We start from the raw sequence: 25749 nt of genomic DNA, 5'->3' as shown, positions 1-25749 counted from the left end.
ATAGGACCAATCAAGTGTGACAGTGGAAAAGTGTGTATGGAACCGGAGGAGGTGGCAGAGATACTTAATGAATACCTTACTTCAGCATTCATTACGGAAAAGGATCTTGGCGATTGTAGGTATGACTTACAGTGGACTGAAAAGCTTGAGCATATAGACATTAAGAAAGAGGATGTGCTGGAGATTTTGGAAAGTATCAAGTTGGATAAGTCACCGGGACTGGGCAAGATATACCCCAGGCTACTGTGGGAATTGAGGGAAGAGATTGCTGAGCCTCGGGCAATGATCTTTGCATCATCAATGGGGACGGGAGAGGTTCTAGAGGATTGGAGGGTTGCTGATGTTGTTCCTTTATTCAAGAAAGGGAGTAGAGATAGCCCAGGAAATTATAGACCAGTGAGTCTTACCTCAGTGGTTGGTAAGTTAATGGAAAAGATCCTGAGAGACAGGATTTATGAACATTTGGAGAGGCATAATATGATTAGGAATAGTCAGCCTGGCTTTGTCAAAGGCAGGTCATGCCTTATGAGCCTGATTGAATTTTTGAGGATATGACTAAACACATTGATGAAGGTGGAGCAGTAGATGTAGTGTATATGGATTTTAGCAAAGCATTTGATAAGGTACCCCATGCAAGGCTTATTGAGAAAGTAAGGAGGCATGGGATCCAAGGGGACAATGCTTTATGGATCCAGAACTGGCTTGCCCACAGAAGGCAAAGAGGGGTTGTAGACAGGTCATATTCTGCATGGAGGCCAGTGACCAGTGGTGTACCTCAGGGAGCAGTTCTGGGACCCCTTCTCTTTGTGATTTTTATAAACGACCTGGATGAGGAAGTGGAGGGATGGGTTCGTAAATTTGCTGATGACACAAAGGTTGGGGGTGTTGTGGATAGTGTGGAGGGCTGTCAGAGGTTACAGCAGGACATTGATAGGATGCAAAACTGGTCTGAGAAGTAGCAGATAGAGTTCAACCCAGATAAGTGTGAGGTGGTTCATCTTGGTAGGTCAAATATGATGACAGAATATAGTATTAATGGTAAGACTCTTTGCAGTGTGGAGGATCAGAGGAATCTTGGGGTCTGAGTCCATAGGACACTCAAATCAGCTGCACAGTTTGACTCTGTGGTTAAGAAGGCATACGGTGCATTGGCCTTCATCAATCGTGGGATTGAGTTTAAGGGCCGAGGTAATGTTACAGCTATATAGGACCCTGGTCAGACCCCACTTGGAGTATTGTGCTCAATTCTGGTCACCTCACTACAGGAAGGATGTGGAAACTATAGAAAGGGTGCAGAGGAGATTTACAAGGATGTTGCCTGGATTGGGGAACATGCCTTATGAGAATAGGTTGAGTGAACTTGGCCTTCTCTCCTTGGAGTGTTGGAGGATGAGAGGTGTATAAGATGATGAGAGGTGTTGATCATGTGGAAAGTCAGAGGCTTTTTCCCAGGGTTGAAATGGCTAATATGAGAGGCACAGTTTTAAGGTGCTTGGAAGTAGGTACAGAGGAGATGACAGGGGTATGATGTTGTTGTTGTTTGTTTGTTTGTTTGTTTTTTTTTACGCTGAGAGTGGTGAGTGTGTGGAATGGGCTGCCGGTGATGGTGGTGGAGGCGGATACAATAGGGTCTTTTAAGGGACTTTTGGATAGGTATATGGAGCTTTGAAAAATAGAGGGCTATGGGTAACCTGAGGTTATTCCTAAAGTAAGTACATGTTCGGCACAGCTTTGTGGGCCGAAGAGCCTGTATTGTGCTGCAGGTTTTCTATGTTTCTCTGTTTCTAAATCTATTGGAATTCTTTGAAGAAATAACAAGCAGGATAGACAAAGGAGAATCATTTGATGTAATGTGCTTAAATTTTCAGACGGCCTTTGATAACTTGCTACACGAGGCTGCTTAACAAGCTACGAGCTTGTGGTATTACAGGAAAGATTCTAGCATGGATAAAACAGTGGCTGATTGGCAGGAGGCAAAGAGTGGGAATGAAGGGAGCCTTTTCTAGTTGGCTGCCGGTGACCAGTGGTGTTTCATAAGGGTCTGTGTTGGGACCGATTCTCTTTATGTTATATGTCAATGATTTGGATGGTGGAATTGTTGGTTTTTTTGTAAAGTCTGCAGATTATACAAAGATAGATGGAGGGCAGGTAGTTTTGAGGAAATAGGGAGGCTATAGAAGGACTTTGACAGATTAGGAGAATGGGTAAAGAAATGACAGATGGGATACCGTGTCAGGAAGTGTATGGCCATGCACTTTGGTAGAAGAAATGGAAGGGCTTTCTATTTTCTAAATGGAGAGAAAATACATAAAAAGAGGCACAAAGGGACTTGGGAATCCTTGTGCAGGATTCCCTAAAGGTTAATTTGCAGGTTGAGTCTGTGGCGAGGAAGGCAAATGCAATTTTAGCATTCATATCAAGAGGACTAGAATATAAAAAGCAAGGTTGTCAGACATCCCACCCCTCCCGGAAGATCCAGGAGTCTCCCGCATATCAATAGTGGCTCCCTGACGCCCGGAAATTATATACAATATCCCGGAAATAGATTTTTTTGAGAGGGAGAGGAAGAGTGAGCATCCTGATTGGTCTCTCTTCATGCTAAGAGTGGTCCCCAACCACCGGGCCGTGAGGAAACAATATCATTTGGCGATGTGAAACGATATGAGTCATTTGCACCTTTCCTCATTCCCTGTCATGCCCACTGTTGAACTTGAACACACGGGAGGTCATTACGCACGCGTCATCCATGTCAGCGCGGGAAAAAGGTCAACTCCTCGAGCTTGTAAATGACGGTGGGCTGAAAAGTATGTTTGACATAACATCTCTGCCGGCATTCTGGATCAAAGTCAAGGCTAAATATCCTGAGACAGCCATGGAAGCACTGAAAACGTTGCTTCCATTTCCAACATCATATTGCTGCGAAGCGGAGTTTTCTGCAATGAATGCAATGAAAACTAAATTGCGGAATAGACTGGACATAAGGAACCCCCTTCGAGTATCGCTGTCTCCCACCACCCCTCGATGGAACTGTCTTGTTGCAGGAAAACAAGCCCAGGGCTCCCACTGATTCAACGATATTGGTGTGTTGCAATGATTTTATATGTTCATATGGGAAAAATATGTGCTGTGTGTTTAATATCCAAACGTTACTTAAAATATTATGATGCTATTGACTTATCACCTATATTCCAGTCATGATTAACACCCCTGCCCCCAGTCGGCCGATCTGGAAGAATATTGTCAATATTAAACCGGTCTGCGGTGCAAAAGCGATTGCGGACCCCTGCTAAGTAGACCTATCAGTTTTCTCTGTGGGCGGGCTTTACAGTCGACCTCAAAAATAATGACAGTGTTGCTCGCTGCACTGTTTGCAACAGTGACTTTTCTACTGCCCATGGTGGGTTAAAATGTAAAAGACATGTTGAGGTGAGTTTAACACGTGTCATTACAGCATAGCTAACGTTACTTAAACTAGCTGGCTGGCTGCGAAGGAGCTACTCTATTGATGTCCTACGTGATGAGGCCAAACTCCCTGTAGACTTGCTTAAAGTTGTAGTAGAATAAAAATGATAATATAATATAATATAAGCACATTTGCTGCATATACCCAACTTGGTTTACAGATTAGACAAAATCACTAAACAAAGTATTACATGCACCCTTGGAGGTTGACGGGCCGGGGGGCAGATATGGTGTTGCGGGGCGGGGGGCGGGGGTGCTACCTCCCTGAAATGGTGGTAATACTTCCCTGAAATGAGTTTTTGCAGGGTGGGATGTCTGGGTTGTAATGTTGAGACTCCATAAAGGTGAGACCTCACTTGGTGTATTGTGAGCAGTTTTAAGCCCCTTCTCTTCGAAAGGATGTGCTGAAACTGGAGAGGGTTCAAAGGAGGTTCATGAAAATGATTCCAGGATTGAATGGCTTGTCATATGAAGAGTGATGGCTCTGGGCCTGAATTCACCAGAATTCAGAAGAATGAGGGGTGACCTAATTGAAACCTATTAGATGGTAAAAGGCCTTGATAGAGTGGATGTGGAGAGAATGGTGGGAGAGTCTAAGACCAGAGGACACAGCCTCAGAAGAAAGGGGTGTCCTTTTAGAAATGAGACAAGAATGAATTTCTTTAGCCAGAGAGTGATGAAACTGTGTTAATTCATTACCACAGGAAGCTGCGGAGGCCAAATCTTTATGTATATTTAAGACAGAGGTTGATAGATTCTTGATTGCTCAGGGCATGAAGGGATGCAGGGGGAAGGCCGGAGACTGGGGCTGAGAGGAATATTGCATCAGTCATGATGAAAAGTTGGAGCAGACTCGATGGGCCAAAAGGCCTAATTCTGTTCCTAAGGTCCTATTATGGTCTTCTGGTCTCTGCTTTCCGAGGAGGCTGTGGAGAGCTGGACAATGCACATCATTCTACAGATGTAGAGTAGAAGGCATCCTAACAAGCTGCTTCATTCCATTGGACAGAAACTGCAACGTGGCAGACAGGAAGTCTCTACAACTGATTGTCAAAACTACCCAAAGGAACACTGGCACCAGCCTGCCTGCCAGTAACATCATGAAGGATCCCACCCACCCTGCTCATGGACTGTTTGTCCCACTCTCATCAGGGAGGAGGCTATGTAGCATCTCTGCCAGGACCACCAGACTCAAAGCAGTGACTTTCCCCAAGCAGTAAGGCTGATCAACACCTCCACTCACTAACCTGCCCCTCCACACCCCAGCCACCACTACTTAATCATTTCCTGTCAGTCACCTCATATACAGACACTCCTGTACCTAATGTCACTTTATAGAGATAAAATCAATCTATCTTATGTATTTATATTTATTGTGCTTTTTTATTATTGTGTTCCTCACCTTTTGCTGGTTTTTTGTGCTGCATTGCATCCAGACTAACAATTATTTTGTTCTCCTTTATACTTGTGTGCTGGAAATGACATTAAACACTCTGGGATCTTGGTTGCTGCTGAGATTTGAGTGAGCCAAGGAACTAGGTGACACGGTGGTATGGCTTGTCGAGCTGCATCCTCTCAGGGCCAGAGACACAGGTTCAATCCTGACCTGTGGTGCTGTCTGTGTGGAGTCTGCATGTTCTCCCTGTGACCGCAAGCGTTTCCTCAGGATATTCCGGTTTCTCCCACATGCCAAAGACTTGTAGACTGATAGGTTAATTGGCCACTACACCTTGACCCTAGTGTGCAGGTGAGTCACAGACACTGAGAGGAGTTGATGGAAAGATTAATAAATGGTATTAATGTAGGTTTAATATAAATGAGTGTGGGCACATGGCCAAGTGGTTAAGGCATTGGACTAGCTACCTGAAGGTCGTGAGTTCGAGCCCCAGCCGAGGCAACGTGTGTTGTGTCCTTGAGCAAGGCACTTAATCACACATTGCTCTGTGACGACACTGGTGCCAAGCTGTATGGGTCCTAATGTCCATCCCTTGGACAACATCGGTGTCGTGGAGAGGGGAGACTTGCAGCATGGGCGACTGCTGGTCTTCCATACAACCTTGCCCAGGTCTGTGAACTGGAGAATGAAGACTTTCCAGGCGCAGATCTATGGTCTCGCAAGACTAACGGATGCCTTACATACATAATATAAATGGTTATGGTCAGCACAGACTTGACAGGCTGAAGGACCGGTTTTCATGTTGTTTTTCTTTCTTTCTTTGATTCTAACCTAGCATTTCATTTTAACAGAAAATATATTTCCATAGTGTATAAAATTGTCCCAGAAAAGTGCGTAAAAGTCGTTTAGATTGTTGGAGAGGGAGGCGACACAGGTACAGTTGATGCTGGTTTTCCTTGCACAGTCAGTAATGCTCTTGATGCCCAACCACATACGTCGGGGATCATTATCGGACAGGTGTACCTGAATTTTTTGAGTATAGGCAGTCTTTACCCTCTTAATTCCTAAGATGAGGTTTCTCCTGGCTGTTCTGTCACCAGACTTGAAGGCAACTTCCTGGGCTTTTAGGAGGAAGTGCACATCTACGTTCAACTAGGGCTTTGGGTTAGGCCATGAGATGACCGTTTTTGAGGTACCAACATCATTTACACACTTGTTGATATAGCCAGTGACAGAGGAGTCATATTCCTCAAGGTCTGTATCTACTCCACTTGTGGTGGCTTCCTTAAACTTTTGCCAGTTAGTCCGTTCAAAACAGCGCTGAAGCATAGAGATTGCTTCATTTAGACCATACAGTGATGGTCCTCTTGAATGGTTCCTCCATTTTCAGCAGCAGTCAGTATGCAGGGATTAACATTACGGGGATGTGGTCAGAGAGACCAAGATGAGAGCATGAGATTGCTTTATAAGTACCGTGACTGTTTGTATAAACATGGTCCAGTCTGTTCCTCTCGTGGCCATGGTGACACGTTGGTGGAATTTAGGTAAAATGTCCAGCAGGTTAACATGATTGAAGTCTCTTGCAATTATGAAGAAATTGTTCAGATGGTTGTTTTGCAAAGAGCTGATGATTCTGTAAAGCTCTCCCAGTGCGTCTTTGGCGTTCATGCTCGGGAGAATGTAAACAGCAATGATGAATACAACAGTAAGCTTTCTGAACAGGTCATGTGGCCAGCAATGGTTAATTGCAACCACGCACACACACACCGAAGGCAGCTTTAGCTGAAAAGCCAAGGGCTGCTTCGCCTTTACCCAACAGATGGAACTTACGCGGTTTCTTGTCAGGGAGTCTCAGGACACTGGTGAGACTCAAGAATTTTTATCCAAGGATAGTAAATAGTGAAGCAGAATTAATGACTGTGTGAATGGAGGAACCTAGGGAGAGCTGATGAGAAAGGAGGGAGAATGAAATGGGATTAGTGAAGGATGAGTGTAAATAGTCAGGAGGAAATTGTCTGTCAAAGGTCTGTTTCCACACTCTACGATTTTAAACCAGGATAAACCAAGGTGACAAGATGAAACCAGGACAATTTACACATTGGGCGTCAAAACACAAGAGGCTGCAGATGCTGGAATCTGCAGTAACACACAAGGAACTGGAAGAACTCAACATGTCAGGCAGCATCTGTGGAGGGAAATGGACAGTTGACATCTTGGGTCAAGATCCTTCTCTCAATAACTTCCAGTTCTCTGACTCCAACCATTGGTAGGTCAGTCTAGGTGAGGAGTTTTGACCGGAAACATTGACTGTCCGTTTTCCTCCACAGAGCTGTCTGGCTTGCTGAGTTCCTCCAGTGCCTTCTGTGTTGTTACAAAGTAGGTTTGCTTGGATTCCTTGAGAGTTGGAATTCCTTCCAGTGCTAGCTGCTCCTCTGATCTGTCAGCTTTTCATTCTGTGGTAGGAAACAAGTAGTGAACCCGTTAAGAAGCCTATGATATAGTCATAGCTCCACAAACTCAAGGTGTGTTGACTCTTGATTATATGAAGCTCTTTCACCTCTCTGATGCCTACCTTGTATATTTCAGTGACTACATCAGTTACAGCAAAGATGAGGTTGATGTTATTTTCTGTGAGCTTTTCAGTCAGTAGAGCAAGTGATGGGTAATCCTGCAAAATAAACAGGGAGAACAGAAGTAAAAGACTGTGCCTTTGAAACCCTGCTAAAGTTAAAATTTAGTGCTGCCTTAATTATAATTTAATCTTCATATCAAACCCATTTTGGAACTGCTGAGTGTTTCCAGCAGTTCCTGTATTATTTTGTATTTCCAGCATCTGCAGTTCTTTTGATGTGTATTTACAGTGCAGAAACTGAAGGCCCAGTCGACTACTCTCAGACAAAAATTGCAATAGGAAACAAGGAACATAGTTCCACCCTGGCTGAGCCTGTGCTTGGCAGATTCTTGCCTGTTCAGGGACAGGCACTTTGGCCCTACTCATCTATGCCAACTAAGATTCCTACCTACCTTAATCCCCTTTGCCTGCGTGTGGTCCACACCCCTCCAAATATTTCCTATTTATGTATGTGTCCAAGTAACTTTGAAGCATTGTAATTGAACCTGTCAATACCACCTCCTCTGCAATCTCATACCACAAACCCACCACTCTCTGTGTGGAAAAACTTACCCTTCAGGTCCCCATTAAATCTCCCCTTTTAATTTAAGATGCCCTATTCTGGGAAAGAGATGGTGACAACCTGTCTTGTCCCTGCCTCCTCATGATTTTATATCCCCCTAACTGGTCACTATCCATCCTCCTTCGCTCCAGGGAAAACAGTACTAGCCTGTCCAGTCTCTCCATATACTTTAAGCCCTCCAGTCACGCAACATTCCCGCCAATCTTTTCTGCACCCCTCAGGCCTGGGTGACTTTTCATCCCATTGTGTCACACCATCAGAGCCACGTTCCTCTGCCAACGTACCAGGGTCGTTGAGGCATCGTACTCATGGTCTTGACCCATGTGGCACTGCCCATCATTGGGTTGCACGATGCCAGCCAGCCTCGCATCCAGAGCCAAGTGCGAGGTGGCGTCAGTGACAAACACCAGCATGTGGGTGGCCTCCTGGCGCCAGCCAATCTCCTCCTGCGGCAAAGGAGAGGTATGTTAGAGCTTTCCAAAGGAATATTGGGTGAAACTCTGCAGACAAAATGCCTTCACTGTTTTATACTCCAGTCCTGATGAAGATAGATAGATAGATAGATACTTTCCTGATTCAAAAGGAAATTACAGTGTCACAGTAGCATTACAGGGCACAGATATAAATATTGGATTAGAAGTAGAAAGAATAAAAAATAAGATACCACAAACGGTCTAACAGGAGGGAGTCATCACTTCCCTGTCTACAGGTTGACTCATTATACAGCCTAAAGGCCAAGGGTAAGAATGACCTCATATAGCGCTCTTTGGAGCAGCACAGTTGTCTCAGTCTATTACAGAAAGTGCTCCACTGTTCAGCCAAGGTGGCATGCAGAGGGTGAGAAACATTATCCAGAATTGCCAGGATTTTCTGTCGGGTCCTTTGTTCTACCACAGTCTCCAGGTGTTAACAGAGCCAGCCTTTCTACTCAGTTTATTGAGCCTCTTGGCATCACCCATGTTGATGCCATTGCCCCAGCACACCATTACATAAAAGATTGTACTGGCGACAGCAGACTGATAGAACATGTGAAGGAGATGCCTGCGTACTCCAAAGGACCTCAGTCTCCTCAGGAAGTAGAGGTGACTCTGGTCCTTCTTGTACATAGTCTCCTCTGTGTTGGTGCTCCACTCAAGTCTGTAATCCAGGTGCACCCCCAGGTACTTGTAGGTCCTCAGCACATCCACGTCCTCACCATCAATAGTAACAGAGAGCAGTGCAGGCTTAGTCTTCGTAAAGTCCATCACCATCTCCCTTGTCTTACTGATGTTGAGCTGCAGATAATTCAGCTTGCACCATTTGACAAAGTCCGCCACCAGGGTCCTGTATTCACCCTCCTGTCCTCCATTTATACACCCAACTACTGCTGAGTCATCAGAGAATTTCTGCAGATGACATGACTCAGTGTTGTATCTAAAGTCCGAGCTATACAGAGAAAACAGGGTCTTGGCCCTGAACCATCGACTATACTCTTTTCCATGGATACTGCCTGGCCTGCTGAGTTCCTTCAGCATTTTGTGTGTGTTGCTTGGATTTCCAGCATCTGCTGATTTTCTCTTGCTTGCCTTCACTGTTCCATTTTAGCAGATTCTGGATACATTGTAGTTGTAAAAATAAAACTCACAAAGCAAAATGACACGCTACCATCCAAACTGAACCAGTTCAAAGCTCAAAGTACATTATCACAGTATATACTGTACACATTATACAACCTACTCTAAGATCTATCTAACCCTTCTCCTACATAGTCCTCCATTTCTTTTTTCATGCATGTACCTATCTAAGAGTCTTTTAAATGCCCTTTATGCATGTGCCTCCCCCTCTACCAACTATGGCAGTGTGTTCCATGCAACCGCCACTCTGTTTGAAAATGTGACTTCTGACATCCCCCCTTATACTTTCTTCCAGTCACCTTGAACTAACGTGCTCTTGTATTAGCCATTTCTGCCGTGAAAAAGTCCCTAGCTGTCTACTTGATCTATGCCTCTTATCTTGTACACTTCTTATCCTCCTTCACTACAAAGAGAAAATCCCAAGCTCAACCTTTCCTCACAGGACATGCTTTCTAATGTAGGCAGCACCCTGGTAAGTAGAACAGAGCACAGAGAAACATAGAAAACCTACAGCACAATACAGGCCGTTTGGCCCACAAAGCTGTGCCGAACATGTCCTTACCTTAGAAATTACCTAGGGTTACCCACAGCCCTCTATTTTTCTAAGCTCCATGTATCTATCCAAGAGCCTCTTAAAAGATCCCATCGTATCTACCTCCACCACCATCGCCGGCAGCCCATTCCAAGCACTCACCACTCTCTGCGTAAAAAACTTACCCCTGACATCTCCTGTGTATCTACTTCCAAGCACCTTAAAACTGTGTCCTCTCGTGTCAGCCATTTCAGCCCTGGGAAAAAGCCTCTGACTATCCTCACGATCAATGCCTCTCATTATCTTGTACACCTCTATCAGGTCACCCCTCATTCTCTATAGCTCCAAGGAGAAAAGGCTGAGCTCACTCAACTTATCCTCGTAAGGCATGATCCCCAATCCAGGCAGCATCCTTGTAAATCTCCTCTGCACCCTTTCTATGGTTTCCACATCCTTCCTGTAGTGAGGCGACCAGAACTGAGCACAGTACTCCAAGTGGGGTCTGACCAGGGTCCTACAGAGCTGCAACATTACCTCTCGGCTCCTAAACTCAATCCCATGGATATAGGGTGGGCTGTAAAGAGCACCCAGTAGAGTTATTGACCCCTTCCTGTTCCTAACTTCCACCCACAGAGACTCAGTAGACAATCCTTCCATGACTTCCTCCTTTTCTGCAGCCGTGACACTATCTCTGATCAACAGTGCCATGCCCCCACCTCTTTTGCCTCCCTCCGTGTCCTTTCTGAAACATCTAAAGCTTGGCACTTGAAGTAGCCTTTCCTGCTCCCGAGCCATCCAAGTCTCTGTAATGGCCACAGCATCATAGCTCCAAGTACTGACCCATGCTCTAAGCTCATCCGCTTTGTTCATAATACTCCTTGCATTAAAATAGACACATCTCAAACCATTGGTCTGAGTGCGTCCCTTCTCTATCAGCTGCCTATTCTCCCTCTCGCACTGCCTCCAAGCTTTCTCTATTTCTGAACCAACAGCCTCTTCCTCCGTCAATTCAGATTGGTTCCCAGCCCCCAGCAATTCTAGTTTAAACTCTCCCCAAAGGCCTTATCAAACCTCCCTGCCAGGATATTGGTCCCCCTGGGATTCAAGTGCAACCCATCCTTTTTGTACAGGTCACACCTGCCCCAAAAGAGGTCCCAATGATCCAGAAATCTGAATCCCTGCCCCCTGCTCCAATCCCTCAGCCACACATTTATCCTCCGCCTCATTCTATTCCTGTACTCACTGTCACATGGCACAGGCAGTAATCCTGCGATTACTACCTTTGTGGTCCTGCTTCTCAACTTCCTTCCAAACTTCCTGTAGTCTGTTTTCAGGACCTCCTCCCTTTTCCTACCTATGTCGTTGGAATCAATATATACCATGACCTCTGGCTGTTCTCCCTCCCACTGCAGGATATCGTGGACGAGATCAGAAACATCCTGGACACTGGCACCTGGGTGGCAAGCTACCATCTGTGTTTTCTTCCTGCATCCACAGAATCATCTGTCTGACCCCCTAACTATTGAGTCCCCTATCACTGCTGCCATCCTCTTCCCTTCCCTACCCTTTTGAGCCAAAGGGCCAGACTCTGTGTCAGAGATTCGGCCACTGTTGCTTCCCCCAGGTACTTCGTTCCCCCAATAGTACTCAAACAAGAATACTTATTGTTATGGGGAACAGCCACAGGGGTACTCTCTAGTATCTAACTCTTGCCCTTCCCTCTCCTGACTGTTACCCACTTCTCAGTCTCCCGAGGCCCCAGTGTGACTACTTGCCTATAGCTCCTCTCTATCACCACCTCACTTTCCCTGACGAGATGAAGGTCATCGAGCTGCATCTCCAGTTCCCTGACATGGTCCCTAAGGAGCTGCAGCTCAATACACCTGGTGCAGATGTGGCCATCCGGGAGGCTGGGAGTCTCCAGTACTTCCCACATCTGACACTGAGCACAGAAAACCGGCCTCACACACATACTTCCCGTCTGTATTCTACACAGGCAACCTACCTCACCTCGACCCATTATCACCAAAGCTCCGTTCAGCCAAAGCCTCCCTGTTCCTTCGCCTGCTCTATAAAGCTCTCTCTTTTTAAACTCTTCTCACTGTTCTCACTGGCTGATGTCCACGCACTTGCGCAGTTGTGCCCCGATCAAACTGCTGAAGAAATAACCCTCTCCTTTTAAACTCTTCTCGCTGTTCTTTCTTTCTTTTTCAATCTTTTTATTAGTTTCACAAAATATAAACATGACAAAGTAGTAATACAAAGTTATTGGGAATACATTGTTATAATTAACATGAGTAATTATAAAACTAAAAAATTAATTGACAAAACTCCCAATCATAAAGGATACCAATGGATAACACAGAACAAAGAGAAATAACTACACAAAAATCATGAAAAAGGAAAAAAATAATAACCCTCCCCCCCAAAAAAAACTAATCTCAACAGAATTAGTGAACTAAACCAGAAAAACGACCTGGGCTGTTTTAACATTATAAAAAATGGGAGAAAAGAGTGTCGGCAACTCCGTTCCTCTCAACCAACATTACAGAGAAATAAATTAAGTTTGGAAATGGTCAAATTACATCATATGAAAATGCTGAATAAATGGCCTCCAAGTCTTTTCGAATTTAATGGAAGGGTCATAAACAACATTTCTAATTTTTCCAAATTTAAACACAACAGAGTTTGTGAGAACCAGTGAAATACAGTAGGAGGATTAATCTCTTTCCAATTCAGCAAAATGGATCTTCTAGCCATTAAAGTAAGAAATGCAATCATCCGACGAGCTGAAGAGGTTAAATGATTTAGTTCTATCATTGGTAACCCAAAAATAGCAGTAATTGGGTGAGGTTGTAAGTCTGTATTCAAAACCGTTGAAATAATATCAAAAATGTCTTCCCAATATTTTTAACAACAAAGGACATGACCAAAACATGCGAGTTAAAGAAGCTATCTCGGAGTGACATCTGTCACATATTGGATTAATATAAGAGTAATAACGAGATAATTTATCTTTGGACATATGAGCCCCGTGCACTACTTTAAACTGTATCAACACATGTTTAGCACATATAGAGGATGAATTAACTACTGAAGAATTTTTTCCCATTTTTCCAATCGGTACAGTAATCTTAAATTCTCTTTCCCAATCAGTTTTAATTTTATTAGATACATCAGGACAAAAATTCATAATTATATTATAAATAATTGCTACAACTCGCTGTTCTTACTGGCTGACGTCCTCACGCTTGCACAGTCATGCCCCGATCTCCTCTGCACCCTCTATAAAGATTTCACATCCTTCCTATAATGAGGTAACCAGAACTGAACACAATGCTTTCACATTTCCTCCACATTTGGAAGACATTGCAGTTAATTGAATGTTGTAATTTACCTTGCGTACAGGTGAGTAGCAAGCAGGTAGATAGCTGGGCATGTGAGAGAGGATGGAGTGACGGATTTGTTGGGATTATGGTGGGATTACCATGTGAGCAGACGTGGATTCAATGGACCAACTGAACTTCTCCTCTATTTTAAGGAAATATGATATCTGCTTCCAGAGACTTGGAGGTGTCTATGCTCCAACTCATCGTGCACTTCAGTGGAAGTTCCAAATGTACAGGCAGAAGCTTATTCCACTCACCTTGCACACCGAGACCTGGAGCACGGCATCCATCCCACCCTCAGGTGTGTCACGGTTCCGTGAAACCTGCTGTTTGGTCACTTCTTCATTAAACCTGCTCACCTCTTCTGTGAGTTTCAACACATTTTTAAATCCAAACAGAGGGATGCACTTACTATTGAGACTAGAAAACAAAATTCAGAATCATCTCAGTGAGTTTGGATCACAACTTAAACTCAGAATTAGAACATAGAAGCGGGTTTATACACCTCTTGCCCATACCTGCTCTTTGAATAATGCACCCCTCTCTTTCTCACCAGCTCTGCATTTAAAATCAATATCCAAATGCTTTTTACACAATATTACTGAGTCTGTCTGTCTCTCTCCCTCTCTGTTTTTCTGTGTGTCACTCTCTCTCCTCAATTGTCTCTCTTCCTGTGTGTCTCTGTCTGTGAGTGTATGTGCCTCTCCTTCTGTGTGTCTTTCTCTGTCAGACTCTTAGCATGCATGTGTTTGTGTCTCTCTCTCTCCCCCATCTCTCCCTACCCCCCTCTCTCTCTTCCTCCCCCCTTCACGTATAACCCACAATGCATTATGTAACCAACAAAAAATGCTTAATCAAACCGTCTCTCCCTCTCCCCCTCCCTCTTTCCTTCCTTCTCCCCTCTCTCTCCTTACCTATCTTTCCATCTCTCTCCCTTCCCGGTCTCTCCCCCCATCCCCCTCCGTCTCTCTTTCTGCTAGTGCAGTGGTTAAGTTATTGGAGTAGCAGCCAAAGTCTGGACTACTTGTCCAGAGACACAACTTCAAAACCCACCTGAGGAGAAGAGGAATTTTGTTCCGTTAGGTGGGGGTGTGCCTCTGGGACTGGCAGAGACAGAAACCTTCTCCACATTCAAGATCTACGACCTTGGTTGGGGAACTCTCTTTTGACTTACAACACATCACATAAGTATTTTAACAACTGAAGAATACTTTGGCAAATCCTAAATTTGCATATAAGGACTAGCTTTTCTTTCCTTACCTGAGACAAGGGTTTTTGATTTCCTCCTCTGATGTCATATGAATGTACGGTGACATGGGTTTGTCCACGAAAACACCAAAGCCCAGCTGCAGGTTGCTGGTCATCTTGGCCATCTCGGCGGCCACCTGTGTGCCAAGTTTCTGGATGGTTTGCAAATCGTCCTTTTGGGAGTAAGAGACATCCATCAGGTAGTAGATGTCGACGGGATAGTCTTCGACCTGACGTGCATGTACGGCGAACGACTTGGATTCCCCTGCAAGGAGTGGCAAAGGAGAAGGCGTTGTAAAGCACTAGAGTCGATATCCCCAACAAACTCCAGTACTGGGTACAGTAAATACAAAAAACACAATAGAACCAGTGAAAGACCACATTCAACAGGATGGACAAGCAGACAGTATGCAAAAGACAACAAACCGTAAAAACACAAGAAAAAAAGTAATAAATAAATAAGCACTAGGTATTGAAAATATGAGATGAAGAATCCTTGAAAGTGAGTCCATAGGCTGTGGACACTGTTCAGTGATGGGGTAAGTGAAGTTGAGTGAAGTTATCTCCTCTGGTTCAAGAGCCTGATGGTTGAGTAGTAACCAGTAGGACCCAGCCAGCTCCATCTAGCTGTCCCAGCATACAGAACATCTTCAAATGGTGACATCCATCAATAAGGACCCACATCATCCATTCTGATAGGTCGTGGTGGTAATGATAAAGTAGAGAGATACTGTACAAGAAAGTGTCCCTTCAATCCAGGGTCTATACAGGCCATAAACCACCCATTTACTTTATGTTAATCTGAGTTTTAAAAATTTCTGCACACCACAATCTCCTCCCAGATTTTCCTACACACTCGGGGACACACTAGGGACAATTCACAAGTGGTCAATTGCATGCCTTTGCAATGTGAGAGGAAACCCATGTGGTCACAGGGAGAACAGGCAGCACCTGAAGCCAGGCTTGAACCAGGGCTTCTGGCACTGTAAGTCAGCTCTTCAAATGGCTCTGTGCCACAAGACAGGATACAAGTAGGGTAACAGAGTGGCAAGTAGATTACAAAGTGAAGAAGTGTGAGGTTATTCCTACAAATAAGTTTCTTTCAATCAGTATCACTGACAAGTGCTGTTTATTTATGTATTGGAGTTTGTGCAACTTTTCTGTACATCAGTGGCTGCTAGCCCTTCAGAAGAGAGTTTCCTCTGGGTACTCCTGTTTTCTCCCACATCCTAAAGATATGTGGGCTACTGTCAGTTTCCCTAGTGTGTGGGTACGTGGTAGGTTTGGGGGGGGGGTGGGGAGAGTTCACAGGAATGGCGGGAGAAATAGTGGGTTAAGTGTAGGTTTAATATTTAAAGATTCAAAGTACATTACCCAAGTATGGATAAATCATACAACTTTGAGATTTGTCTGCTTACAGGCAGCCATGAAACAAGAAACCCAAAAGAACACAGTTGCTGCTCCACCTTGACACTGGCCTCATCTTGGCAAAAGTGGAAGCCACAGACTGCCATGTCAGAACTGGAATGGGGGTAAGAATTAAAATGTTTGGCCACCAGGAAGTTCCACTTTTGCCAGATGGAGTGGAGGTGCTCAACGAAGCGGTTCTCCAATTTACGACGGGTCTCACCAATGTAGAGGAGGCCGGATCGGGAGCACTGGACACAACAGACGACTCCAACAGATTCGCAGGTGAAGTGTTGCCTCACCTGGAAGGACTGTTTGGGGCCCTGAATGGAGGTAAGAGAGCAGCTAAATGGCCAGGTGTAGCATTTCTGTTGCTTCCGGGGATAAGTGCTGGGAGGGAGATTAGTGGGGAGGGAAAAATGGTCAAAGGAATCATGGAGGGAACGATTCCTGAGGAAAGGGGAGAGCAGGGGGTGGTAAAGATGTGTTTGGTGCTAGGATCCATTGAAGATGGCGACAGTTGCGGAGAATAATGTTTTTGGATGTGGAGGCTCATGGGGTGGTAGGTGAGGACAAGTGGAACTCTATCACTGTAAAGGCGGTGGGAAGGTAGGGTGAGCACGGATGTTTTGGAAACAGAGGAGGGTAGCATCAATGGTAGAGGAAGGGAAACCCCATAGCCACTCTTCAAGAGTACAATGTTCTTCTATTTATTTCTCTGGGTCTCAGGATTAGCTGCAGTATATCCTCGCTATTGGCTGGCTTATATAAGTAGGATGAATTAAAAAATGCAGAAAATAGGAGTAGGAACAGACCATCCTTGCCCCTCACACCTGCCCCACAATTTACTCTGGTCAGGGCTGACCTGCTGGAGTAAAGGTTAATGCCTCAAAAATGGAAACAACTTGCAACTCATTGATGCCAACTTGACCCTGTCTTCACCCCTGCTGCCTGGAATGCTGCTTATTTAAGTATTATGGTAAGATTATGTGACACAGATCTAATTTGAGTTTTCAGTTTAGCTCTTTCCCACTATGTCTTCATAAAATTTGGATTGACAAATCAGATTGAAGGATCATTCGTTTGAAATGTAGTGGTAGACATTTAAATGGATTCTCTTGGAGCACAGACTAGATACATTCCAACAAGAAAGAAGAAAAGTTTCCAGGCGGAAAACCCACATATCTCATTAACCAAAAAGGTGAAGAAAAGGTTAGATCTAAAGAAAAAACAATTGTGCAAAGATGGGTGGATGGTCTGAAACATGGATACGTTTACAAAATGGCAAAGAATGACTTAAAGATTAATTATGGAGAAAAATTGGAGTACAGGATAAAACTTGTCTGAAATGTTAAAGCAGATTTCCAGAAGGCATTTGATAAAATACCATATCAAAGGTTACGGTGGAAAACAAAAGTTCACAGGGTAGAAAGTAACACTTTAGTATGGACTGCCTAACAGGAAACAGCGCAGACTGTTTATAAACGGTCTTCTTCTTCCAGTTGGCAGGATGTCGTCACTGGAGTCACTTATATAAATTACTTGAATGGCAACAAATTTGCTGAATACACAATAGGTTGAAAAGCTAGTTGAGAAATGGATGTCAGGAGGCCACAACGATACAAAGACAGGTTAAGTCACTGGGCAAAGATTTGGCAAATGGGGTATCGTAAACACAAAATACTCTGCAGATGCTGGGTTCAAAGCAACACTCACAACACACCGGAGGAACTCAGCAGGTCGGAAGTAGGCTCGGAGACGTAGGCGACGGAAGAAGAGTTCAGCGTCTATTCCCCATCAAGAAGGCCTCAAAGCCCTCCACACTATCTGGATAATAGACCTCATCAGTTCCCCACCACCACTACCCTCCTCCGATTGGCGGAACTGGTTCTCACACTCAATAACTTCTCTTTTGGCTCTTCCCACTTTCTTCAGACCAAGGGTGTAGCTATGGGCACTCGCATGGGCCCCAGCTATGCCTGCCTCTTTGTTAGTTATGTGGAACAGTCTATGCTCCAAACCTATTCTGATACTGCTCCCCAACTTTTCCTTCGCTACATTGATGACTACATTGGTGCTGCTTTCTGTACCCATGCTGAGCTCGTCAATTTCATCGATTTTACTTCAAACTTCCACCCAGCCCTCAAATTCACTTGCTCTATCTCGGACACTTCTCGCCCCTTTCTCGATGTTTCGGTCTCCATCTCTGGAGACAGACTGTCCACTGACATCTTCTACAAGCCCACTGACTCTCATAACTACCTCGACTATACCTCTTCCCACCCCACCACATGCAACAATGCCATTCCCTATTCCCAGTTCCTCCGTCTCCGCTGCATCTGCTCCCAGGATGAGGTTTTCCGTTCCAGGACATCTCAAATGTCCTCTTTCTTTAAGGATTGTGGTTTCCCTTCTGCTGTCATCAATGATGCCCTCACCCACAGCTCCTCCACTTCCCGCACTTTGGCCCTCACCCCATCCTCCCACCACCACAACAGGGATGGAGTTCCCCTTGTCCTCACCTACCACCCCACCAGCCTGCGGATCCAGCACATTATCCTCCGCAACTTCCGCCACCTTCAACAGGACCCCACCACTAAGCACATCTTTCCCTCTCCACCCCTCTCCACTTTCCCCAGGGATTGATCCCTCTGCGACTCCCTGATCCACACGAATCTCCACCCAGCACTTATCCCTGTAAGCGCAAGTGCTACACCTGTCCCTACACCTCCTCTCTTGCCACCATTTAGGGCCCTAAACAGTCCATCCAGGTGAGGCAACACTTCACTTGTGAGTCTGTTGGGGTCATCTATTGCATCCGGTGCTCCCGGTGCGGCCTCCTCTACATCAGGGAAACCCGACGCAGATTGGGGGACCACTTCGTCAAGCACCTCCGCTCCGTCCGCCACAACAGACAGGATCTCCCAGTTGCCACCCACTTCAACTCTGCTTCCCACTCCCATTCAGATAAGTCCATACATGGCCTCCTCTACTGCCATGATGAGGCTAAACTCAAGTTGGAGGAGCAACACCTCATATACCGTCTGGGTAGTCTCCAGCCTCTTGGTATGAACATTGAATTCTCCAACTTCCGGTAATTCCCTCCCCCTCCCTTCCCCTATCCCTATGTCACTCTGCCCCCTCCCCCAGCTGCCTATCACCTCCCTCATGGTTCCACCTCCTTCTACTACCCGTTGTGTTTTCCCCTATTCCTTCTTCACCTTTCCTGCCTATCCCCTCCCTGCCTCCCCTCCCCCACCCCTTTATCTTTCCCCTTACTGATTTTTCACCCGGAACCTACCAGCCTTCTCCTTCCCATCCTCCCCCCACCTTCTTTATAGGGCCTCTGCCCCTTCCCTCTTCAGTCCTGATGAAGGGTTCCAGCCCGAAACGTTGACCCATCGTTTCCACGGATGCTGCCCGACCTGCTGAGTTCCTCCAGTGTGCGGCAAATGGGGTATAATGTGAAATTATCCATTTTGAAGGGAAAACTGAACAGAGAAAGATATCATCTTAATGATGAAATATTGCAGAATTCCGAGGTGCTGAGGGTGTCTTAGTGCATGATTTGCTAAAGGGGAGTATGCAGCTACAGTAGGAAATTCAGTATGTCATTCATTGCAAGGTGAATTGAATATTCATTTAGTTTTTGTCACATACACCAAGGTGCGATGAAATTCCTTGCTCACAGGATAAACAGCACACATTGTAATCATAAATAGAGCAATGAGCACAAAACAGCAGAGTGGTGCACAGTGTGGTGGTGCAGAATGAGGCAGTATAATAAGAATGCTAAAGCAGCAATAATGAAAGAGGTATTATGGGTCTGAGAATGTGACAGCACCACCAGGAAGAAGATATAAAAAGAGCTGGTTGATTCAGAAGTCTAATAACAACATGGAAGAAGCTGCTCTTGAGTCTGGTCTTCTGAACTTTCAAGCTCTTGTATCTTCTCCTAGAAGGCAGAAGAATACAAATAGAGGGAGCTAATGCTTCAGTTGCACAGAGCACCGGTGAGCTCATATCTGGACTGAATTTGCATCATTCCTTATTAAGGAAAGATGTTAATACATTGGTCACAGATCTGAGAGACTTAATGGACAAACTTGATGAGTTTTCTTCTGAGGAAAGATAGGATTGGCTGGGCTTGTGTTTACTGCAATTTAGAACAGTGAAACATACAAGATCCAGAAGAGTCTTGACAGGGAGTTTGTAGAGAGGAATATTCCTCATGTGGGACAACTTAGGAGTTACTGTTTAAAAGTGAGGGAATTAATTTATTTCTTTTCACAGAGGATGCTGTCTCTTTATCATTCCCTTCCTCAGAGTTTTCGAAAATTTTTAAGGCAGAGGTAGATAGATTGTTGACACTGTGTATATTGTGTTTTCATATATCCTGCTGGTACCTACAAGAATTCCTCATGCCATGAGTCACCTTGTCACTGTGTCATTTCCTGCCATTGTCACCTTACGTTCAGAAGTTACTTTGAACTTTAGATACTCCTGCACTTTGCGTCACTTTATGTACATGCAAGCAGTCTTGTATATAAGCTAATCTTAAGTATGTACGACCACACAGCAGTTACTTGTACAATATGTTTATAAGATTGCTTATATATATTCATCTATTGTGCTTTAACTTATTGTGTTTTTTTGCTGCATCTGATCCGGAGTAACAATCATTCCAATCGCCGGTAACTTGTGTACTGATGTGACAACAGACCAAATTATCAGAAGATTGATGCCGATAAGAGGACAATGGGGGAACATTCAAAATGCTAATAAGAGAGAGACGAGAGAGATTACCGAAAGGAGACACAGTTCCGAGTATTGTCAGAGACCGGTTGCTTTGAACCCGAACGGTTTGAAGTTTGATGGACAGGCGATACCCCAGCAGGGGGATAAAAGGAACAGTTTTGCTAAGGCAAGACACACACGACACCACGAGGTAACGAGACCCTGGAAGCGGTGTGCCCCCACGAGTTGGTGGGAGTTTTGGAGGTCTGGTCGCGGAACAAGCCATAGACGCACAGGGTGGAAAGGTGCAGTCGGGCGGGAACCCGGTGTGTGTGTCCGCCCTTGCCTGGGTGCCGGGTTCACCGCAGAAGAACGATCGTATCTGGAACGGAGGGGTCACAGTCGGTGACCTCAGAAGACATTACAAAGTACATGTGTGTTTATTCATTGCTAACCTGTTGCAATTATATCCTTACTATTAGAGTACTGTGTTACTTATTTCTTTAATAAAACTTTCTTAGTTCCAGTATTCCAGACTCCAACTAAGTGGTCCATTTCTGCTGGTTTGGCAACCCAGTTATGGGGTAACATAACACTGACAATAAACAATCTTGAATTTTGAATCTCAGAATAACAAGAGTCCTAATGCTACTCCGAAGTGTTAGGGCACAAACTTCAGACTGATCTGCAGTACTGGGAGTGTGCTATACTGCAGAAAGTGCCATGGTTTGTGTAAGAAGCTAAACCAAGGCTCACACTGTAGTCTTAGGTGGATGCCAATTATTTTATTCCACTATTTCCAAGAAAATTGGGAGAATCAGTTTCCTAGCCAATATTTATTTATCTTTTAAACGACAGATAGTTTGGTAATTTTGGGTGTTGTGTTGGGATGATGACTGCAGTTGGATAAAATGTGCCTTAGGATGTCAAGATCATGAAAGGTGCCAGCTTTTCTTTTTCGCTGTGGATTGTTCCTGAAGTGCACCTTCCATCTCTGTTGGCCTTACGGCAACAAGTGCTGATGCTGTTCTTCAAGGACAGTTGACAGACTGTATACAGGAAGGTTAAAATAAAAATACAGATCCTATTTCTGATGTCAGCCTCTGTGCTTGGTGCTGTGCCCCCCATACTCAATGTCACCACCTGGGTTTCTCAAGAGAACTACAGTTTCATCCCATGCCCTAAAGACACGCAGCTACTGTAAATCCCCGAGTATTCTTGTGTGTCAGAGGAATGGGGGGGGGGGGGAAGAAGAGGGTACATTGATGAGCACGTGAGAGAGAATGGCTCGCAGAGAAGTAGAGTGAGAGAATGGGATTTGATGGTAACACTATAAGCTTGAACATTGAATAACCCCATTCAATATTGAAAGACACTGGGGCAATTTTTTTTTTTTTTAAGAACACAGTGGTGCGTTCCTGGAATCTACTGTTGGGGAAGAAAATATGTCAGAGATGTTTAATCAGTTCTTATTGGCACATGAACACACAGAGAATGGAGGGATATGGACCATTTGTGGGCGGAAGGAATTAGTGTAATTAGGATTAATTGGCTTAATTAGTTTGGCATAACATCACAGACCGAAGGGCCTTTCCATGGTTGTCTGTGATATGCTGCACAAGAAGCAGAGGAAGAAACCTGTCTTCGTTGCTTGAGTTAATATAGACAATATTATTTACTTTTATTTAGAGATACAGCGGTGGAAAAGGCCCTTCCAACCCAACGAGTCATGCCACCCAGCAACCCAACTATTTAACCCTAGCCTAATCATGGGACAATTTACAATGACCAATTCACCTACCAACACACATCAAAGTTGCTGGTGAACGCAGCAGGCCAGGCAGCATCTCTAGGAAGAGGGACAGTCAGGACAAAGGGTGTCGGCTCGAAACGTCGACTGTACCTCTTCCTAGAGATGCTGCCGGGCCTGCTGCGTTCACCAGCAACTTTGATGTGTGTTGCTTGAATTTCCAGCATCTGCAAATTTCCTCGTGTTTGCCTACCAACTGGTAGGTCTTTGATCTGTATGAGGGAACTGGAGCACCTAGAGGAAACCCACGTGGTCACAGAGAGGATGTACAAATTCCTTAGAGACTGCACTGGAATTGAACTCCAAACTCCGACGCCCTGAGCTGTAAAAGCATGCGCTAACTGCTACACTACCATGGTGCCATTATTAATGACTACATAATGAAATTCAGTTCCATTTCTTTACAAGTTGCTCAGTTGTGTGCGGGGCACTGGAGGTGAGAGACCAAGGAGAAGCAGTGAGAGGAAGGTAGAGAAATCAGAGGCCATGTTCCATACCTCGGCGCAGGTTGAGGGCAATCTTTTGAGGAGTGAATTGCACAGTTTTATCTGGTTTGTCACTCGAGCCTTTCTCACTCAGAGGTACATCCTGAAGAATTTTGTAAGAGCCTTGTGGAAATTCTGTCGCATTCTCTCTGCAACCTTTTTGAATTAAGTTCTTCTTTGTGTCACATCGTGAAGCACTGCTTCCTCCAAAATCCTGAAACAAAAGACAAAACACCCTTTTATTTGATTAAGAATATAACCTCTGAAGTAGACAGGATTAAAAACATCTTTAGAATGGTGGAAGATCAACAGTGGGATCACCATCCGATCCCTGCCACCTTCTCGCAGGAGCTGCAGAAACCTGAAGTCCCACGCTATCAAGTTCAAGAACAGCTACTTTCCTTCCACCCTTTTGGTTCCTGAACCAACCACCACAATCCTAATCACTACAGTTTAGCAACTCTATGATCGTTTTGAATGAAAATGGATGTTTTTTGTTTTAAGCGTGTGCTTTTTTGTGAAATTCTTTTTAACTTGTGTATAATTTATGATTTTTATTGCAAATACTGCTTATATGATGCTATGTGCCTGTGATGCTGCTGCAAGTAAGCTTTTCGTTGCTCCTGTGCATACATGTACTTGCGTATATGACACTGGACTTCCATCCTCAAACGGGACATTATAATGGATCACCAGAAGGACCCATTATAACAGGCTCCAGCATGACAACTCTTCAGTCTGAGAAACCATAAACATCATTTAGAGTGGTAGAACCATTATTTAATGATATTTAGGATAGAGAGTCATTATTAAGACTCCAGAATAATTCATCAATCACTAGTATGCCTTTGGGATGGTTGCACAATCATTGACTATGGCTTGTGCCTTCAACATGTCTTCAAATCAGGCATCCTTTAAGATCTCCTAAAACAACAATTTCTTCTCTCTCTTAATTAAACTGACTTTTCTTGTGAAAGTAAGGATAGCAAATTCAGCTGTGAATAATTTTGCAAAGGTCTCGGGCTAAGTCATTGCTCTTCGTCAATGAAATGCCCAGCCAGTTGAAAGATTTTGACTTGCACTTCACTGGATATTTTACATTGTCACAGAAATGTAGATCTCTTGCTTGGAAGCCATCAGCCACTGTTGGTTCTGTCAGCTTTTACCAATGAAATAGGTGGAATTTTGGAACTCAACAGAAAGAATAAAAGCCCCAACCTCTGCTCAGCAGTTCACCCACCTCAGAACAACTGCATTCCTCTGCTGGCCTCCTCACTGAGTTCCAGCAGGAGAGCAAGAACTTGCAAATATCTTGTTGGTGATGTACCCACCAAAACTATTCACGTTAGTCAGGGGATTCATTAACCAACTGGAAATTGTTCATAGTCAAATTCTTGATCTTATTGAGTTGATTTAAACATAGTTAAACGGTTTCAGATGCTTACTAGTGTTTTAATTTTATATTATTAAGTATTTAAATTAATTTCAAGGACCTCCTTTTTAGCATTTGCAGGTGCAGAGGGACATGCAACCCTTTCAGAAATGAACAGTAGAAGAGGCCACAATTGTGATGTGAACAGCTTTTAAAGAACATTTGGACAGATACATGCAAAGGAAAGATTTAGAGCAGGGTTCCCAAACTTTCTTATGCCATAGACCAATACCATTAGAGGGATAAGGGCCAAGTGCTGTCAAATGGAAATGGAATCCCTGAAAGCAAAAGACCCTATTCGTGAAGGCTTAGTGGGACCATGCTCCAGTGTATCGCTACAGATAGATATTTATGCTAAAGCCATATTTGACACCGGGTCGCAGGTCATGTTGTTGTACCGTTTGTTTTACAACTGGTATCTGATGCATTTACCATTGGCACCATTCAGTGCACTAGAGATCTGGGGTCTTAGTGCTGATGATTATCCATAGATGGTTATTTGTCAGTGAAGTTGGAGTTCTCGGAGGCCGATGTGGGAGTGTCTGAGGTTCTTGATACACTGGTGCTGGTTTGTCTGGACCCCAATGAGAAGGGTGATGTGACGGGGTCCTGAATTACCCCTATGAACTGTGCTTTTGAAAAGAGAGAGAGAGAGTTATCTAACACTGACATGTCGTTTTGAAAAGAAAGAGAGAAAGAAAGAGAGAGAGAAAGAAAGAGAGAGAGAGAGACGAAGACTAACTTTGGACTGTCACTTTAAGGCACGAGAAAGAACTGGCTAACTTTTGGATTTCTGCTGAGTTGGAGATGGCACCGAGCTGCTCATAAGTTGCTATGGTGACCGAGGGTGGTGTTATTTGATGGACAATCGATGTTATGATTTTTTGGCAGCGTGTTTATACTTCTCAAGGACATTTGCTTGCTTGTGCATTTCTTACACAGAGAAGAGAAGGAGGAGTTATTTGAATGACAGCTGGTACCCAGTACGGTGAGTTAAATAGAAGGTCAGATGATATAGACCTCAGGCACATGTTTTTGGACACT

General features: G+C 44.4%; 1 protein-coding gene across 1 annotated transcript in view; it reads right to left on the bottom strand.

The window, feature by feature from the left end:
* Nucleotides 1–25749, bottom strand: part of LOC134340486 (integrin beta-3-like) — a 143299-nt gene that overhangs the window by 85148 nt on the left and 32402 nt on the right. The window contains exons 3-7 of the mRNA XM_063037797.1: nucleotides 23286–23487; nucleotides 14847–15099; nucleotides 13844–14006; nucleotides 8337–8498; nucleotides 7431–7526 (exon numbers count right to left, since the gene is read on the bottom strand). Of these exons, the coding sequence (XP_062893867.1) occupies nucleotides 7431–7526; nucleotides 8337–8498; nucleotides 13844–14006; nucleotides 14847–15099; nucleotides 23286–23487 (876 nt within the window). The remainder of the gene's footprint in view (nucleotides 1–7430; nucleotides 7527–8336; nucleotides 8499–13843; nucleotides 14007–14846; nucleotides 15100–23285; nucleotides 23488–25749) is intronic.

Source organism: Mobula hypostoma, chromosome X1 (assembly GCF_963921235.1).
Source record: "Mobula hypostoma chromosome X1, sMobHyp1.1, whole genome shotgun sequence".
NCBI classification, from domain to species: Eukaryota; Metazoa; Chordata; class Chondrichthyes; order Myliobatiformes; family Myliobatidae; genus Mobula; species Mobula hypostoma.
Note: the sequence above shows the minus strand (reverse complement) of the source record. Positions and strands in the feature narration are given on the sequence as shown.